At 53.1% G+C, this 18,104-nt stretch overlaps 3 protein-coding genes across 4 annotated transcripts; 1 reads left to right on the top strand and 2 right to left on the bottom strand.

Moving 5' to 3' along the window:
• Positions 1–1,098: 1,098 nt before the first annotated feature.
• On the bottom strand, positions 1,099–2,603 carry LOC104021679 (urotensin-2 receptor-like). Its single transcript, XM_009475277.2, has one exon. The coding sequence runs from the start codon at positions 2,203–2,205 to the stop codon at positions 1,099–1,101; it is 1,107 nt and encodes a 368-aa protein (XP_009473552.1). The 5' UTR covers positions 2,206–2,603.
• Positions 2,604–3,806: 1,203 nt separating this feature from the next.
• LOC104021598 (arf-GAP with dual PH domain-containing protein 1) lies at positions 3,807–13,621 on the bottom strand. Of its 2 annotated transcripts, none has more exons than XM_087766951.1 (11): positions 12,034–12,169; positions 11,010–11,140; positions 10,009–10,100; positions 9,837–9,919; positions 8,995–9,107; positions 8,081–8,227; positions 7,566–7,649; positions 7,160–7,222; positions 6,573–6,644; positions 5,836–6,067; positions 3,807–5,748 (listed from the first exon to the last, which is right to left on the bottom strand). In XM_087766951.1, exons 2-11 carry the CDS (start codon positions 11,037–11,039, stop codon positions 5,720–5,722), a joined length of 945 nt encoding a protein of 314 aa, XP_087623077.1. In that variant the 5' UTR covers positions 11,040–11,140; positions 12,034–12,169; the 3' UTR covers positions 3,807–5,719. The 2 variants fall into 2 exon arrangements, with proteins under 2 accessions (XP_087623077.1, XP_009473466.2); XM_009475191.2 differs by lacking the exon at positions 12,034–12,169 and adding an exon at positions 12,194–13,621 and having other exon boundaries at positions 3,809–5,748.
• Positions 13,622–13,729: 108 nt separating this feature from the next.
• NOL12 (nucleolar protein 12) lies at positions 13,730–17,399 on the top strand. Its single transcript, XM_087766952.1, has 6 exons — positions 13,730–13,856; positions 13,956–14,061; positions 14,276–14,324; positions 14,772–14,914; positions 15,904–16,004; positions 16,649–17,399. The coding sequence occupies exons 1-6, from the start codon at positions 13,780–13,782 to the stop codon at positions 16,818–16,820; spliced, it is 648 nt and encodes a 215-aa protein (XP_087623078.1). The 5' UTR covers positions 13,730–13,779; the 3' UTR covers positions 16,821–17,399.
• Positions 17,400–18,104: the final 705 nt, after the last annotated feature.

The following is an 18,104-nucleotide window of genomic DNA, read 5'->3' as shown; positions in this document are numbered from 1 at the left end:
TTAGGGTGTACAAGCAACTTGAGGCTCTGCAGCTGGATGTCTCTTGAAGCCCCGTGTTGCCCAAAGCCAGTCTGCTCTACATGATCACATCCTGCTCTTTAGGGCTACGTCTTTAATAATAGCAAACACAACGTCTAACATTGCCACCCTGTGCATAGGCATGGCTGGGGAACAGCATAGCTTGGCGATTTTTCCCATGGTGTGATATGAATGAGGCCATGCTTTCTGGGAATGAGAGTTTAGCTGTATGGAAGTGAGCCACGCTAGGCTAGATGGCCTCAAGGTGAGAGACCTGGCCCAGTTCATGCAGTGGTGTTGACACAGTCTGGCAGACTGGGGTACCTTTGGTAGGTTGGAGAGTTGTGGATTTCCGCAACCACAGCAGGGACATGGTGCTGGTGAGGGCCCCCTCCATGAGCTGTGATGATGGACACATAGTGGAGCTCTCTCCTTGCAGCTTCCTCTGCTGGGCTGATCTTGAAAGCTGAGCAAATGTGCTGACCTCTCAGAGCTGCACTTCAGGGCAATCTGACAAATCATCACAATCTCTTAACTGCACTTGGGAGTTTTTTTTTTAGAAAGACACTTCAAAGATTTTTTTGTGGAGGGTGGGGGAAGAAAGCTGAGTGTGAGCTTTACCACAAGAGGATGAACCTTATTCAGGTCTCCTGCTAGCGTGGCTGCTTCTTGAAGTGACTCACTGGTCCTGTGAAATATGTGACTCACTGTTGTCCTGACTTTGTTATGGCTTGGCCTGTTGCTAGCAAGGAGGTGAGGGGTGGCGAGGGCTCCTTGGTGGTATAATTTAGATGTATCGAGGTTGACTGCTCCCTTCCGCCCACTCCCCACCCTTGTGCAAGGTGGAGGCCAGTGTGCGAGGGCCGAAGGACCTGAGGATGGAGTCAGGATCCCCGAGACAAGTATCTTCCCTGCAGCTGAGGAGGGTGAGCAGCCTTGCAAAGGGGAAGGCATGAAGGGGAAGGCACTGCCACAACGACAAGGGAAGACACTGCACGCCAGCATGGAAGGTGATGCACTTTTATTTCTTGACTCGATGCCAGCCAAAGGCTCAGAGATGTTCCCAACCTGGGGCACTGCTCACCCCTCGCTTCCCCCCACAGACCCTGATGACTCCCTGAAAGCCAAGGAGATGCCATGGCCTCCCACTGGGCCCCCTGCAGCCTCCCGGGAGGGTGCCGGGAGCTGTGCTGTCCCCATCCCGCTGCAGCCAGGGCGCCGGCGGTAGCTGCCGGCAAGCAGGGTGTAGAGGAAGGGGTTGACACAGCTGTTGCCATAGGCCAGGCAGGTGACACCAAAGTTGAGGTAGGCCTGGGCGGCAGGGCTGATGCCCAGCCCCTTGTCCCGGTACAGCCCAGCCAGCTGCCAGGCCCAGAAGGGGAGGAAGCAGGCCCAGTAGGCCACCACGATGGTGGAGATCCTGGAGAAGAGCCGCCGGGCAGGGGCCCGGCCAGCTACCGGCAGTCCCGGGCCCCAGGCAGAGCACCGGTACACCCGGGCCAGGCGGGCGTAGACAACGCCCAGCACCACACCGGGTGCCAGGATGCTGGTGGTGAAGAGCACCGTCAGGTAGAGCCGGAAGGCCACCGGCGTCCAGGTGGGGATGCAGATGCGCTTGTGGAGGCTGCCCCCCTCCCGCAGCTGGGTCATCGCCATCATGGGAGCCGTAAGCAGGAGCGAGAGGAGCCAGAGGATGGCGCTGGCCAGCTTGCGGTAAGCGTTGCCTGCCCGCCTGGCCCGCAGCGGCCTGGCCACCGCCCAGTACCTCTCCAGGCTCATGGCGGTCAGGAGGAAGATGCTGGCGTGCATGGTGAGGAGGTCCAGGCTGAGCAAAAGCCTGCAGCCCACGTCCCCGAAGAACCAGTCATGGGCGAAGTAGGTGCAGACCACAAAGGGGATGGTGGAGAGGTACAGGAGGTCAGCCAGGGCGAGGTTGATCACATAGACCCCCAAGGAGCCCGCTGAGCGGCCCGCCACCCTGCCAGAGGCCACCACCACCGTGTAGATGTTCCCCGCCATCCCAGTGAGGCACATGACCAGCAGCACTGCACCCAGCGGCCCTGTCACGGGGCTGTCCCCTCCCAGGACACCACTGCCGTCACCCCCGCCACTGCTTTCCTCCAAGAAGATGCCACCCTCAGGATCCTCTCCAGGCCTTGCACTGATGGGGGAAGGATCACAAGACATCTTTGGGTAGGGCAAGCAAGAACAAGTCAGGCTGTCAGACACCTATTCCTTCCCTCTGCCTCCCCCCCCTCGCTGTATGGGATACGTCTAGCCTTAACACAAGAGGGAAGAATGGTGAGAGTTCAGCAGGCATAGGGTACTCCAGAGAAGTCTATTCCTCACCTCCAGCTGCCCAGTCCGTTTTGCTGATCTTGTCCATCACAAGCTCTGTCCGGTAGTCTTTCTTAATCACCAAAGGGCTGAGAACGGGACACCTCCCTCCCCTTCTAGACCAATAGGTGAAAAATAACCTCTGCCAGCCAGGAGGAAATGTCTCTGGTCTTCACTAGCTCCTCGCTTGTTGCTTCTCCAGCGTTTCCAGGGCCCATGGAAACCAGCAGACTCAGTGGACAAGTAGATTTCTCCTTCTCCCAGGTTTGTGTCCTCTCAGCTCAGAGAAACTCTGGAGAGGTGGGCTCTGCCCCCCCCCCCCGAACCAGCCCCTGGAGAGTCGCCTTGCCCACTGCACGGAGGAATGTGTCTGACTCACAGCTTCACACACCGGTGCGAATGCATTCCCAGTTTATACTGGGCTCTTCGCCACTAGCTGAGGGGCCGTGGTAGCTTCCTCCTCTTTCTTGCGGACATGGTCCTTCTTCCCCAGTGCCTTCCTCCAGCTCCCCCTTCCTGTTTGTTCTTTATTCCCTTTCTTTTTTCTCATTTCCCCTTGCACAGTTTTCCTCATTTGAAAGAGGATATAGCTGAAAGCCAGGACTCGCTAATGTGGTGAGGTGAAAAGCATCACACTGTGGTTTTAGAAGGGAAACAAGGGCCAGCTCTGAAAGTGCAATAGAGAGCGAGCTGCCACACTGCTCTCCTTGGCCCTTAGCCAAGCTGAGCTGAGAGGGCCTGTCCTCCACTCCTTTCCAAGGGATGGATGTAGCCCCCAGTTTGCAAGCAAGCCCACCAGATGATAGGACATCTCATATTTTCTATGACCCGGCCCTGTTCCACCCTTGTCCCCCAGTCAGCAGCAAGCTCCTAGAGACTCAAAGGGCTGGATATTTCAGACCCACTCTTTCCTCCCTCTCCCCAAAGACCATCTTCCTTCTCTAAGCTTCCCCCCCCCCCTCGAACCCCCAGGACCTACTGCCTCACCTCAGAGCAGGGAGCAGAAACCTGTTAGGTAGGCACCATTGCCTTCTAGCGGGGCATCACTGCATGACACCAATACCCTTACACTTCTGCACCCAACATTACCCTGCTCTTTCTTCGCCCACATCAGAGCCTCATTCGTCTCAGGGAGCAGACGCAGTGGGGCAGAATTTGCAGAGCAGAGACAGATGCGCTGTTACTAAATGCGCTCTGCTGTTAGTTCACAGGGGTTTTCAGGTCACTCCAGCCACACTCTTTTGCATCGTCAGTGTATTAGCGTCATTGTGGCCGAGTCAAATGCCTCCACTCATCTCCAGCAGCAATAACTCGGCAGCAAACAGGAGAAGGAAGCATGCCATCGGTACTGCCCTCGCTGCAGTAGGATCCAAGCACCTTCCTGAGCAATGTGCTGCATGCCACAGCAACAGCTTCAGCATGACCATGCCACAGGAGTGAGCGTATAGCACATAGGGCATTGATGGAGGCAACCTGAGAGGCCTTGCTCTGGGTTATCTCTGTCAGCTCTTGGCATGTCTGGGTCACTCTGTCTACTCCTCTCCCCAGAGAACGAATGTGCAGGTTGTTTAGATAGGGCTTGAGCTTTTTTTTTAATGGACTGCCCCATTTTCATGTTACCAGAACCAAAAGGCACTTCGTTTTGGAACACAAGGTTTGCAATGGCTTTCGGTTTTTAGGACAGTCATTCTCCTAACTGGGAGAGATCAGCAAACTGCAGTGAAAATATACTTTTGGGTGGAATGCTCCATTGTGCCATGGCAGCAGGATGAGTGATGCTGCTTCTCATCCAGGAAGCTGATGCTTCCAGCTGGTTGTGGTGGTCTCAGCACAGAGAGGGGTCCCCAGAGAAGCAGAGGGGGTCCATGACTTTGCCCATTTGGTTCTGATGAGAAGATTCACAGTCCACGTGCCCAGGGAAATGCAATGAATAGCCATGGCTCCTTGCTCTGAATATCTGTGGGATTTTTTTCAAGAAATGACCTCATGTCTTAGAGGTTAGCAGCTCGGCTCATTTAGGAAGTTAAAATAAATTACAATGGGATTTTTGTATTAATTTCTTTAGGAGATAATTAAAATACTGCTTGCCTCATTAATTCCAGTTAGCTCCCCTTAACACACGAGATGCCTACTCTCACACTGCCCGTGTAAAACTGCAGACACATCAGATGATACTACAGTCATCAGCAGAACTCAGCTGATCCTTCCAGTATGTGAAAAGCAGCTCTCTCAGGAGAGCCTTACAAGATGATCTTTAAGATATGAATCATGGGTTGATTTAGTGGTTAGGGCTAACTATTACTAGAAGGACATGAACATACAGACTTCTCTGTTATATACATATTGTATATCACATATACATATAATTTTATGCAGTAGTATATGTAATGTATAGGGCAAAATGAAAGTGCCAGAGAATAAGGGAGCAGAGATCCATGTACTACTGTCTTCCAACATCAACCCCTAGGCTCTAGTAAAGACAACAAGGAATGTGTCTGTATCAGACACGCCATAAGCTTCTCTCTGCAGGACCCAACCTCTCTCCATTGGTTTGACTAGACACTGAAATCTGACAGCTGAACTTCAATGGCATGAATATCCCTTACAGTATCTTCCCTAGGGCAGTATTCCACCCCTTACCACTTTTTGTTATGTGTGCACACACGCTATCCATATACACACATGTATACACACACATTGCTTTTCAGCAGGTCTCTTAATCTTCTCTATAAGAACCAGAGGAAGGTCTCTACACAAATGTGGTCTGAAGAAGCTTTCAACCCCGTACACAGCAGGAAGAAACAGGCCCCAAATTTGGCTGTTATATTACATTTTTTAAGTGACCTTTCTCAACTACAGTTCCAAGTGATCGAATAGCTAAATGTTTCACATCTCTGTTGCCAGCAGAGAAGCCATTTCTTGTAAAGGAACAGTCTCTCTTAGTCCAGCAGCCCCTGCAACCCACTGGGGTGTAGCTCCAGCCAGGCAACTGTTTTCTTGCGTAAGGTAGGTGTCTGTCTGCAGTTTCATGCAGGAGTGATGCTAGGTTCCATGTCCAACACAGCAAGTGCCAAGTTTTCAAGGCCTGATTGACAGGCAAGGCCTGCCGGCATCCAGTCAGATCGCAGCAATTTAACAGTGACAGGTTGCACTGAGGATTCGTACTCACAAAATCTTGCACTTGAAAGGAAGCAGCTTAATTTGGCTCCCAGAACAAAGTGGACCGTCTATGGGGAAAAAAAGTGCTTCAAAGAGTGCTTCAAGAGCACTGTGTTTCTCTGATGTCGATCTCCTCTCCTCTCCTGACAGCCCAACCAACAGGACCAGGTAGAGTCGAGTCATAGCGAGATTCCCGCATGGCTTCCTAGGATTTAAACTTGAAGTAGGCTTCAACTGTAGTGAAGGAAAAAGGTGGTGCATTAGGGCAACACCCTGAACCAGAGTGGCAGGAGGGGAAGGAAACAGCATCCAGGCACTTACTTGCATATTCCTGCGGTGTCATGGCCTGGTTGATGACGCTAGTGAAGGCTGCGACCCAGTCCAGCTGGTCAGTCTCCGTCTCGCAGGTGAAGAGGTATTCCCGGTCGGGGGTGACAATGGTGAGGCCATAGTGCCAAGAGAAGTTGCCCTGTGTCCCTGAAGGCAATCCCTTCTGGACACTATAGCCATTCTCTCTGCTGCCCACAAATACCTCACCCTTAGCAAACGCATCCTGCACATCAGGAGGGAAAAAGGGATTTATGGAATTCCAGAAGAACCAGGGAGTAATAGCAGTACACCTAAGGACAGGAGGAGAGTGGGTGAGGACCAGGGATGTAGCAGCAAAAAGATCTGAAGGTGGCCAGGAGATTCAGAAGAACAGGGAGGCTATGCTCAAATGCAGCAGCGGAAAGGAAAATTTAAGAGCGTAGATCTCGAGAGGTCTGAGAGAGGAACTGCTGCTCCTGTCTCTCCATGTCACCCCCTGTGTCACTCTCCTCCCCATCACCACCTTTACACCGCTGCCTTTCCTGTTCTCATTGTCTGCAGTCAGTGAAACAAACACAGAAAGCATGGGATAAACTAAGTGGGATGGAAAGGGGAAGACCTAGAGTCCATTCAGAGCAGCTGGGGAACCTGCAAGCCTCCCTTACTGCAGAGCAAAGACTCTGGTTGCACTTTGACCCTGCCCTCAGCACCGGTGCCTGCAGTTGCCAGAGGTCAGATCCCCCTCTCACCAAAGGGTCCTTGAAGTACATGAGCCTGCGGTGATCCAGCGTGAACCAGCGCTTCTTAAAAGCCTCTCTCTGCTGTGAAAGGAAAAGGTGACATACGTAAGGGGACAGTGCCCTCTGCCGCGAGCAGTGTGAATGGATACCCAAAATTCATCCCAACCACTTGAACCAAGCCCCTGCCTTAAAAACAACCTCCTCCTCACCCTTTCTGAGCTGAGAGTGGGGATCAGTACTGGGTTTTTCAGTCCCAGCTGCTGTCCCCAACTCTTGGACTTCTGTGAAGGACCCCAGAGTTGAGACAGGAGAAATCTAGACGCTAAATACCTGTAAGGTCACGCACACACAGACACATGCAGAGAGATCTGTTGTTCTGGGAGAAAGCAGGGACTCTGGCTTCATCTACTTTCACACGTGTCCTTCCCCTTCCTTTTATTCTCCCCTCCCTTGGTGCACACACACTGTTCCCACGGGTGTCTAAAGAGTCGGGGGGGGAATGGGGAAACAGCAGGAGAAAAACATTGAAGTAGGGAAGGTCAGTGGCTCTCTGGCAGGTCCCTGATAGATTTTTTTTTTCTCCCACAGCAGCTCACCTTGGGACCAGTCTTCTCCATGTATCCCTCCTTCAGGAAGTTTCTTGTCAGTCGATTTTTAATCTGACAAAAAGGCAAGAGGAATGTTCACTTAGTCACATTTCTTTGCTATTCACTTTCACCCCCCACCCTTCCTTCTGTTCCCCCAAATTCAGCCCCCTTTAAGTTCATGTTTGCAGAACTGCCTAGCCAGGAGTCACTTCTGTCTCCAAAGTGCCCAGAAAAAGCAGGGAACAGTTGTTCTCTGGCCATCGCAGGCCCTTTTACACACACTTTCTCATCCCTCTACCTAAACACTGAAATTTCCACTTCTGTACCTGGGGATCTAATAGTAACTAATGGGCTCTTTTATCACATAACCGAGTACCAGCAGGAGACTCAGCACTGCGCGCTAGTGCCGCCTTACCTCATTATCGCTGGCAATGGGAAATGCTACCTTCAGATAATGGAACTTCACAGAGCGAATGGCATTGAACCAGTCCACTACCTCCTGAGAACGGAAAAGGACAGGACAGAAAGCTTAGCCAGAGCAACAGTGAGCCATCTAAACCCACCCAGCTGCACCCAACTCTATGTTAACTACAAACACAGACAACTCTCCCTCCCCAGCACATACAGCATCTCCTTCACACACACAGAGCCAGCACGGCTGCCCCATTCCCCGCATACACAGGCAGCACAACCGCCTATCCTCCACGGCAGCTCCTCCCACACAAACCAACTCAGGCAGTGCTCCTGCCCTGCTCCCTGCAGCAAAACTCTATCACAGACACACAAACACAGAGCCAGAACCCCCACCCTGTTACCTACAGCAACTCACACGTGCACACCCCATCCTACCCATGCTTCAGACTATTTAATACCAGCAGCTTCTCAAACCACCTCAATTCCTTTGCAGCGTTCGATGCTAAAACAAGATACCTTTCCACTTTCATGGTAGACAAATATATTCCGGGTCTTGTTGTCTTTGAGATAGGTGATCTGCAGGCCATTGGGGTTCCCAATCTTCACTGGCTGGAACGTAGCATTGATGACGTCTATTTTAACATTGACTTTGGGTTCTTTGGCCTGAGAACAGAATGGCATTGGTCATGCATGAGCAATCCTAGTGGAAAAGAGACCTTAGCTGACTCAGCGGGGTAAAGCAGGGTCGGAGGGTGTTAAAAGGTAACAACTGCCCCTTCCCAACAAAACTGTTGTAGCACACACTCCCTTCACCGTGTGGCGTGCTCAAGCCCAAACAGAGGCCCAGCCCCTCCAGTTTAGATTTGAGCTGTGCCTGCTATGGAGCTGCCAGTGAGACACTAAGACTGCATCTGACTTTACAGCTGAGCCAGTCTAAAGGCTAACTGACCCCAAAAGGAAAGACCTCACTCCTGCTCCTCTCTACCCCAAGCCATTCCCTCCCTTGCAACAGTATACCAGCACTTGCCCCATTCATTTCAGGGAGATGAACTAGCAAAAGAGTAGCCCTCCTCAAAACAAACCAAACAAGTTTTTTGCCAACTTAGCTCACAGTGGGATAAGGCTGTTTCCAGGGATGGTACAGGATTACACAGCCAGGCAAATAGATAGGGGTGAAGTGAAACATCAGCCCTTTTACCAGCAGCGAGGGAAGGGTGTAGGGAAGCACAAAGGGAGGACGTGGGGAAAATGTCACCCTGACAGTAAGAAGGGGACCCCTCTCCTCAGTGACATGTTTCTGTTATCATCCCTGGCCTGGGATGAATGAGCAAGGCAACCTCAGAAACACGCGCAGGAAATAGAAACGTCTCCGTGACCCGGCTGCCCTGGGTGGAGCACGCACTGAGGTGGGAGTTGACCACCATACTCACATCCTGCTTTGTGAAATACTTCAGACATCCCTCTCTCTCAGACAAGAAGAACTTGCGGGGTAGGAACTGTCCGTTGTCTCGGCCTCGCTTCCAGAGGATGCCTTCTTTCACCCCTAGGAGGGGAAAGGCCACTTTTAAGAGCATTCCCCCACAAGCACAGTAGGCATCTGAGAGCTGCATGCAGCCTGGGGTCCCAGCCACACCTCTGGGATAAAGCACATGATGGACTATTGCTGAGAACAAACACCTGAGAAGGAGAGGTCTCACCTCTAACTTACAACTGAAGATGGTGGTGTTCCTGGGTTTGCAGCCCAGATAAACGGTCACCAAAAGACATTCACAGGTGCTTCCCACCTCCTATTCTGTCTCCCACTCTGACAGCATGAGAGCCCTCTCTCCGATGAACACCAGAGTCCTGGCCTGCACAGACCCTGGCATGGGACCAGAACTCTTCCCTCTTGACTCTGCAGGCCCTTGGGCTCCAGCGCCTTGTGTCACAGCACTGGCAGTGACATTTCAAAGACAACTACTGTGGTTGGAGCGGGTGGCAAGCAGCGGGACAGAAACTCCTTACTGCAGAGGTCTGGCTCCACCAGGACAGCAAATGCCTTTGAAAAATGCCAGCTGGTAATGCAAAGCTTGGTAGCAACCCATAGCAGTGCTAACCTGCATTGCCCACAATTTAAACTCCCCCAAAACAATGCCCTGTAAGTACCAGCTGGGTTCTCAGGAGTACGTGTGGGATTTGCAACACTGACACTATGACCTTTCTCCTCATCGTGCTCGAAAGCTTCCAGCGAAAGCAACAGGCAGGATATTTTGATGCTGTGGTCTGCTCTTACCATCAGAATATGGCAGCTGTTTTCCCGGCTCGGTGAACTCTTTGCGTTCATATTTGGCCCGTATCCACTGTTCTCTCAGCACTCTGGGGAGAGAGGTGACAGGTAGCTCAGAAACGAACTGGAGGAACCCAGAACTGCCCTTCCCCCTTTTCTTCTGTATGCAGCAACTTACTGGCAGTCATTGTAGGTTGGCTGATAATAGTAAATAGGGATGTGAGCTTCGTATGTGGCTTTAGTCACAGCATTCCCATGCTTGGCCAGAAACTGCAGAGTTAGACAGAGAGTTAGTGCCTTCCCTTTGATGCAGACTCGTGTTGGGCTTTTTCTTTCCTGACCCACTACAGGGCTAGATGCACATTGCGCTCTAATGGAGCATTCTCTTTCCTGTCCATTGCAATATCCCAGCAAAGTCTGGCTACAGAAACATGGGTCTCAAAGGTCTTGTCTACCCTCAGAAGTTACACTGATTGCACCTGAATCAACAGAATGCCATAAATGTCACTTCTGTGGGGCTGGGTGCACACACATTCAGTGGATTTGCTGCCATGCCCCACATCTCCAGGGAGACCGAGTTCAATGATAGCTCTGCAATGCCGTCTGGGAGGACATTCCAAACCTCTTTGCTCCTCTCCAAAGAGCAGCGAGATACAGATTATTTTCTTTGGATCTTTGGAAAATTTTTTCAGTCCCCTGAAGATTAATGGGTTGAGGGGGGTGTAATGGGGAGAAGTCAAGTTCCCATAAACGCCATTTTTCTCAAGAGGTCACATTATAACTGGAAACTCTTCTCAGAGCAAGGAACTGCCCAAGATTTTCCCCTCGGACTGCCGAAACCAAGAGGTGACATGGAGGCTGGATGGTGGTGGCGAGTGGGAAATGAGTCATCTGGAGCAACAAAAATCCTGAGCCTTAGCAAGATACATCATAAGAGCTCTGCATTTGCCACAAAGTAACAGGACATGGGGAGACACAAAAGGCAAGTGCATCATCCCTCTGCCAGCGGGTTATGGGGAGTTATCCTCGCTTAAGTACGCAGAGCATGAGTAGCAAAGGGACCACGTATCAGATTAAATCTCCAACTCTGTGAGGCCAAAGGGCTGATTTTCCCAGGACATGTTAGTGTATGGCCTAGATGCAATCCCCCTGACACACTAGTGGGGATAAAGATCTCACCTGCACCTGAACATCGTCCCAGTGGTCCATCTTCAGGGATTTGACTTTGCTGATGCTAGGGATGTTGCGGTGAATTCCTGAGCAGCTGAGGCATATAAAGACACCCAAAGTAGAGGATGCCCAGTCAGGATCTGAGGGTATAAAAAAGGGTGTGACTAGAGGTGGTAAATTCCCCTGGAAGATACGCCTCAACTGAGAACATAGTCTGGAGAAACAGAGAGCTGGGTGACCACAGTTTCATCTGAGCAGATTAATTAACACCCAAGGTACAGGCAGGAAAAAGCATAGGTATTAGTCTCTCATTCCCCCTGCTTCAACCACTTCATCTGAATCTCTATTGACCTGAACCTTGAAAAACTCTGAAGTGCTCTGCAGACTCCCTTTGCATAAAGGGTCACCCAGGATGAAACTGAAACCGCCTCTGGGAAGAGGCTCCAGGAGCTGTTTTGTGCAACACAGCAAACCCCCAACAGTATTTAGCTCTGGAAGTGGAAAGCGGCCTTGAATCCAAAATTCTCCAGGGAATGTGGAGATGTGTAATGTGGTAAATATAATGTAAGTAAATGTAAGTAAATCTTACATTTAAGAATGTAAAATGGTACTAATTAGCCCAGTCTTAATTTGGCTTGGGTGGTACACTCCACGTGCCCCTTTTGGGAGGAGTACGATGGGTGTTTTTAGCAGCACCTGTAGGACCTCAAACTGGATACCCTTTCAGGAGGGCAAGCCCTTCGGTAAAAGAAACCTCCGAGGAGCCTGTGGCAGGTTGTCAGCTCATAGCTGAGTCACGGAAGAGAGAATGCCCTCCTGAATCATGCCTTCTTTCTGGAGCAGTTAGGATTTCACCAGGAGCTTTCCTGTCAGGTCCTGACTGGGCATGACTTTGATTCGTATTTGAGATCTGACATGACTACAACCCACAGTGTTGCAGCCACACAGCCCCTGCTTGTCTGGCACTACCACGTCCCCATCCTTCCCACCAGCGCTGTGGCAGCATCTCCTTCCTCCTCCCTTGCCAACTCACCTCCAGGGAGAGGAAGAGAGTATTCAGACAGAGCAATGCCTCTCCTCCCTCTCTGCCCCAGGCTCCTGTGCAGTCAGATAGCCGGCACCGAACTGCTGCTAGAGACCAGCCCCAAGCTCCCTGCTTCTGACTCTTCCTCCGGCAGCCCTCGGGGACTCACCTGGCTTCCCACAGTCTGCGCACAAAGAGTTTTCTGCTCTTCCCCACACCTCCTTGAGGGCCTTCACGCTCTTCTCCTTGCCTCCAGCCATCGTGTCCAAATGCTATCCCCCTGGGCAGGGCAGGGCCAGGAGGGCGGCTCCCTGCACCTTCTGCACCTGTGGGCCAACCTGCTGAGATGCCCAAGGGAGAAGGAGCCACCAGAGAGCCAGAAGCTCTTGCAGACGGAGGAAAAAGGGGAAGGCAGGAGAAGCCGTAAGGTTAATGGAAGGAATGTGGAGGCCTGATGGCGCACCTGAGCCAGCTGAGCACCAGCAGGGACGAAGAGGCTGGAGGTTGAAGTGCACCCAGACCGTGAGTGAGGAGGAGTTGCAAGACCTGCCCCATGGGCGTGGAGGGAAGTGCAGCAATTAACCACAGAACTGGTTTTTCCACATTTCTGCTGGTGAAAGGACAGGGCAGGAAAAGAGCGCAAGCAGCAAGAGAGCTGATAAAGGCGAGGCGGCCCTGGATGAGCGGCGTGGTGGCCATGTCAGGACTCGTCATGCTCTGTGGGCTGGGGGGTTTGGCTTCGGCCGCCTCTGCAGCGCTTCAGGAGCTTCCACCACAGTCAGCTGACCACCACACAAGCATTACACCCGTTTTTAGGGCGAGGATCAGAGGGCAAGAAAGGTTCAAGAGTTCAGCCAAAGTCACTCAAGCCAGCAGCCAAGAACACAGCAGTCCTGATGCCTCCACCTACTCATGCTGGTACCTCTCTCCACCATCGACTACAGAAACCACGGCTGTTCAGACAGGTCCTGCATCTTGGAGATGCGGTGCCAGGGCCGAGACCCACGCCCGCACTTGCCTCCCCCGGCTAGGAGCAGCACAGGTGCCACTGACACCAAGCCATCACGATAGCTTGAAATAAACTCTCAGACCTTTATTGAAGAAATGCAGGTGTTAAATATTTGGAAGAATGACCTTTATTAAAGAGATGCAGATGCACACTACTCGGAGGGGTGGCAGAGAGGGTTTCGGGGTGAGAGACTGGGTGCTATACTGGCTGCACAAGGCAGCCCCATAAGAGCCTTTTGCCAGGAGGGAGCCGACGAGGAGCGGGAGCTGGAGGCACCCAAGCTTGAAGGAGCCCCTTGCCTGCCCCAGGCTGGATGCCAGGGCTGGCGGCCGACACCCGCAACGTCCACAGCAGCAGCTTCTCTCTCCTGGCCCCAGCTTGGGGAAGGAAAGCGCGCCAGGAGCGGCTGAGGGGACACACGCAGGTCCCAGGCACGCGTGGGACAAGGGGACCCGATACCGGCCCCACTCCGCCCCTTCAAGCCCCCACAGCCAAAGCAGCGGCCCTGGCGCGCCCTCCCTCCCGCTCACCCCACGGCCCGCGATGCTCGGGCCCCCACCCCGGGGCCCCCCGGCCCAGCAGCGGCCCAGCCGACGAGAGCCTCCCGCTCGGCACCTCACGAAGACACCAGCCCTTCCGCCCCCTTCGCCTGGCACAAAATGGCGGGCGGGGCAGGGGGCCGCCCCTCACGGCCGGGCGGCGGCGGAAGGGGCGGGCGGTGACAGCGGCAGCAGCGTGGTACCGCCATGGGCCGTAAGAAGAAGAAGGGTCCGGGCGGCCGTGAGGGGCGGCTGGTGGTGACTTTTGACGAAGAGAGGCGGAGGTGAGGCCGGGCGGGCGGGCCCCGGGGCGGGGGGGGAGGCATCCCCGGGTGAGGGGGGGGTCGCTAAAAGGCGGGGGGGTTCTGTGTTGCTGGCGGCAGGGAGTACCTGACCGGCTTCCACAAGCGGAAGGTGGAGCGGAGGAAGGCGGCGCTGGAGGAGATCAAGAGGAAGCTGAAGGAGGAGCAGAGGAAGATGAAGGAGGAGGTACCCCCCCCACGCCCCCCGGCCGGCCGCGGGCCACGCTGAGAGGGGCTCCCCCTTCCCGCCGTGGCGGGCTGGGAGCGGGGCGGGCCGCGGGGACCGGCCCGCGGGGCAGGAGGGGTCTCCGGGCTTCCCCTGCCGCACTCGCAGGGGGACGGGGCCATGGCGGGCGGCTGGAGCGGCAGAGGCGCCGCAGTGACCCGTTTCCATCCCTCAGCGGCACCAGGAGTACCTGAAGATGCTGAGCGAGAGGGAGGAGGCGCTCGGTACGTGGTGGCCGGTGGCGGGCGCGGGGCCCCCGGCAGCGGGGCGGGAGGTGGGCGCCCCTGGTCCCGCACCCTTGGCTGGCGACCGGAGCTGGAGCAGGGATGCTGGCGCGTCGCCTCCTTGCACATCGGCTCCTTGCGCGTCCCCCTGGGGAGCTGGGCGGCGATCTGAGCGGTGACCCCCTCGGCCCCAGGCGGGAAGGGGGTCAGGCGGATTGTAGAGGAAGGAACGTGGAGGAGGACATCTCCAAGGTGCTAACCACATTCCCTCTGCTGGGAGAAGGAGCTTGCCCTTCATGCTTGTAGTGCCAGCGTTCAAGCCCCTCTGCTCTCTAACCCTGCATGCAAAGGCTGGATCTCCCACCCCCAGCGTGGCGGTGCAGGACGAGCGACCATACGTTGTGAAAAGCTGGGCACTTTGTAGTGCGGGACTTCTTGTCTCCCCAGAGGAGGCTGATGAACTGGAGCAATTGGTGACATCGCGGACAGAGTCTGTGAACATCGACCACCCGAATCATATTGTAACGGTGACCACCATCAGTGACCTGGACCTCTCAGGAGCGCGCCAGCTGGGACTGACCACCCCGATGGTAAAGCCTCTTGTTGCTTCTCTGATTGTGTCAGATGTAACATTTGTGGGGCTGGCTAGGTGGGGCTAGTACTCCCTGAATATGCCCAAAGACATGCAGCTGTCCGGGAGCAGGGATGGAAAGGGAAACTCGTAACTTTCACGTTCCTCCCCAACTTATGTTGGGCCTCTAAAGAGGAGGAAATGTCCCATGTGAACAGCTCACTCCAAACTTCCCTGGAATCCTTTGCTAGTCCCAGCTGACCTCATGTAAGTGAAAGGTGCCACAGGGCTGGATGGGGAGAATGTAGTATTTTAAAAGCTGATACAACACAAGCAGCAAGATTTCAGACTTTACTGCATGGGCTGTCCTCAACCTCTTTCTTGTGTCCTGTCCGGGAAAAATTACTATCAGCATGAGGAGAGATTTCTCTCTCCATGATCCTGTGCTTGGACCACAAATAAGGAAACCATTCAGTTCTGGTTGTGGTTGCTTTTATTCTCAAAACACATTGTAACTGACATCTCATGTTTGTTTCATAGAGGCTTTCAGGCACTGGTTGACGTGATCCTTTTGGTCTTCATGACTTGTGGCTGGATTTGAGCTCTTTGGGGAAGTGTCTGTGTTAACCTTTTACATTTGTAAGGTCATCTTCTAATCCAAAAATCCACTTAAAGAGGTTTTGATAGTAATTTAAGAAAAAAGCTGAAACCTTCAATTCATAGTTTAGACTTCAGTTGCATGGCCATTAAGATCATGCTGAAGTTTTTGGATCTTAGGGTGGATTACTGTAGGACTTCTCACTGGTTGTCCCTTTCTGAGAGGCTGTGATAAGAAACCTTGAGATTTGGACGGTAAGGGATGTGGAGAATTAAAAAAAAACTTGATCCATGACTAGATGGTTCACAAAACAGGATGAAACCAAGAAGGCAGCAGAAACACTGGAATCGCAGGACTACCTGTTTTAATGTGTCCATAGGGAATTTTTTCTCTTTTGCTTCCTTTTTAAGGGAAAAAGTGATGGATCAGAAGAAGAGAAAGGGGAAGAGGTAGTGAACAAGCCTGTAAGAACAATGCCCAAGAAGTCCAGAAACCCATTCCTGTCTGAAAAGTATGTATGAATTCATTCAACTCTTTGCTGCTAGGCTGTGCAAGCTGATCAGGAGGATCTTGCATTCCCAGATCAGCTGTGTGGTTGCAGGGAAGGGTTGATGTCCTGCCTGGGCACCGGCGGGCAGGAGCCAGCAGAGGGCACTGGCAGAGCACAAGCCTGCCCTGGACACGTTGATCCCTGGTGACAGCAGCAGGAAGAGGAGGAGGATGCGGTGCAGGGTGGGCTTTGTCCTGAACTGTTTACCTAGTCCTTCTCCAGATATTGCAGGGAAGGGTGTATTGCAGGGTACAGAGTTTGTCTCTAGGATTGAAGGTCAAAAGACCCTAAAGCTTTGGCATTCTCCACATTTTTCAGTATCCAGGATTTACAGCTGCTTTGGGGATTTGGAGAATTACTTAACTCTGTGGTGGCTGCCCAGCTCACTGCTCAGAAAATTCATTTTGGTTGTTATTGCACACGTAGACTTGCACGTTTCCTGCCCCGTCAGGATGATGCCTGGCACAGGGGAGTTCCCCTGGGGCTTGCTGTGGCTGGTATCCACTCCTGTGGGGCCACACAGGGCTCTCCCGCTATTGTTGTGGTGTTGACTTGTTCCTGCAGACTTCGGTCCCCAAACGTTTCTCTCTTTGTGCCCTGCACAGGATCTCGTCTCTTACTGCCACGCTACACATGCACAGCCGGAAAAAGACAAAAGGAAAGAGACCCCAACGTGGGCAAGGCCAACGCAAGAAAATCCAGAAATCCAGCACAGGGCGAACCACTAAGACTCAGCGACGGAGGCTGACAGGCAAAATGGGCCGCGACCAAGATTAACAGAGAAACTAGTGCTTGGACCAGCAGCTGGGACAGCGTTCCACATCTGGCCTGCTGCTCTTCAGAGCCCCTTCATTGTGGGCAAGTGCCGTTGTTTACTTGGCTGTCTGACCAACAGTGAGCCCAGTTCACCCTTTCTCTCCCCTCTTGAGCACTGGGCAGGGTGCCTAGACACTCCACCCATTTATTTCTGCAGTGATCTCCAGCTCAGTGTCCGGGTGCCACGGAGTCTCTCAAAACTTCTGCTGGGGGTCAGATTCTCTGTTTGGTGTAACCTTTCTGTCCTGGGGCCTCCCCTTCCAGAGCTGATACTGGGCTTTATCAGAGGAGAGGGTCTGGGGCTGAGTGCAACAGGCAGGTCGTCAGGGCAATTTACGAGGCTTCGACGAGCTCTGCTTCCACTCGTGCATCGGTGCCTCGACGTTTCTGCTGCGCAGTAAATCCTTTGTCCATGGAGACACGATGTCATCTTGTCTTGTGTTTCTTCTCCAGTGCCACACCTGAGTGCAGGGGTACTTTTTGTTTGGTACCTTTGCTGGGTGAAAGTTATAACTTTGTGAATAAATATTTATGAAGTCATTTTGCTAAGAGAAAAATATTTGTGACTTTATTTGAAGCATAACAGCGACTGTGCTAAGGCCAGTACCAGCTGGAAGGAGGGGAGATGATTGCTGGTGCTTGAAGGATATTGAAATCCCCTGGTGCTTGGGAAATGGAATAGCTAGGAGCTATTTCTGCAGTAACATGGACGCAGCCAGAGCAGGAATGGCTCATTCCATTGTCTGCTGAAAGTGCCGATCTTAATTGCGGTAGCTCAGAGGAACGTGAAATGCCCTAATGCCCTTGCTGTATGCGTGTGGCCCTCTCCAGGATGGGAGCGGCAGAGGCTGCCCTTTACCTCAGGGCTGCTGCAGTCATCAGCAGTTAATTGCCTTTCTTCTTGGGACCTCAGTATATGTTTTTTAGAACGGATGCCTTCAGCGGGGGGGGGGGAAGGTTTGCATGGCTGGGGTTGAGGAATGCTGGTGGCAAAACTGGGAGTGAATCCTCTGAGGAGGAGAGCGAGCCCAGGCAGCGTGCTCGCCTCTGTCCTCGAGTATCTGTAGGAGATGGTGGCTATTGTGCCTCTGGCAGCCAGGCCCCCTCCCTTGCCACATCTGTACCGGCGAGGAAATGACAAAGGGAGAAAGAGCCTGTGTGGCCAAAACCCACAAACCCACACCAGAAAATTGGCAGCCCAGCAGTGGGCAAGTACAGAGATTCCCCATGCCAGAAACGGGAGGG

The sequence above is a fragment of the Nipponia nippon genome, unplaced genomic scaffold, assembly GCF_047370975.1.
Source record: "Nipponia nippon isolate SJK-2023a ecotype South Korea unplaced genomic scaffold, ASM4737097v1 scaffold_3, whole genome shotgun sequence".
In the NCBI taxonomy this organism is placed as follows: domain Eukaryota; kingdom Metazoa; phylum Chordata; class Aves; order Pelecaniformes; family Threskiornithidae; genus Nipponia; species Nipponia nippon.
The sequence above is the reverse complement of the archived record's forward strand: the minus strand, read 5'-3'. Positions and strand labels throughout refer to the sequence as shown.

Coding starts and splice junctions, on each gene's coding strand:
- LOC104021679 (XM_009475277.2), bottom strand. CDS start 2,205: ATGTCTTGTGATCCTTCCCCCATCAGTGCAAGGCCTGGAGAGGATCCT.
- LOC104021598 (XM_009475191.2), bottom strand. CDS start 12,284: ATGGCTGGAGGCAAGGAGAAGAGCGTGAAGGCCCTCAAGGAGGTGTGG. Junction 8,228..8,994: donor AGTATTTCACAAAGCAGGAT/GTGAGTATGGTG, acceptor TTCTGTTCTCAG/GCCAAAGAACCCAAAGTCAA. Junction 6,068..6,572: donor TGTACTTCAAGGACCCTTTG/GTGAGAGGGGGA, acceptor CCTGATGTGCAG/GATGCGTTTGCTAAGGGTGA.
- NOL12 (XM_087766952.1), top strand. CDS start 13,780: ATGGGCCGTAAGAAGAAGAAGGGTCCGGGCGGCCGTGAGGGGCGGCTG. Junction 14,062..14,275: donor AGAGGAAGATGAAGGAGGAG/GTACCCCCCCCA, acceptor TCCATCCCTCAG/CGGCACCAGGAGTACCTGAA. Junction 14,325..14,771: donor CGAGAGGGAGGAGGCGCTCG/GTACGTGGTGGC, acceptor TTGTCTCCCCAG/AGGAGGCTGATGAACTGGAG.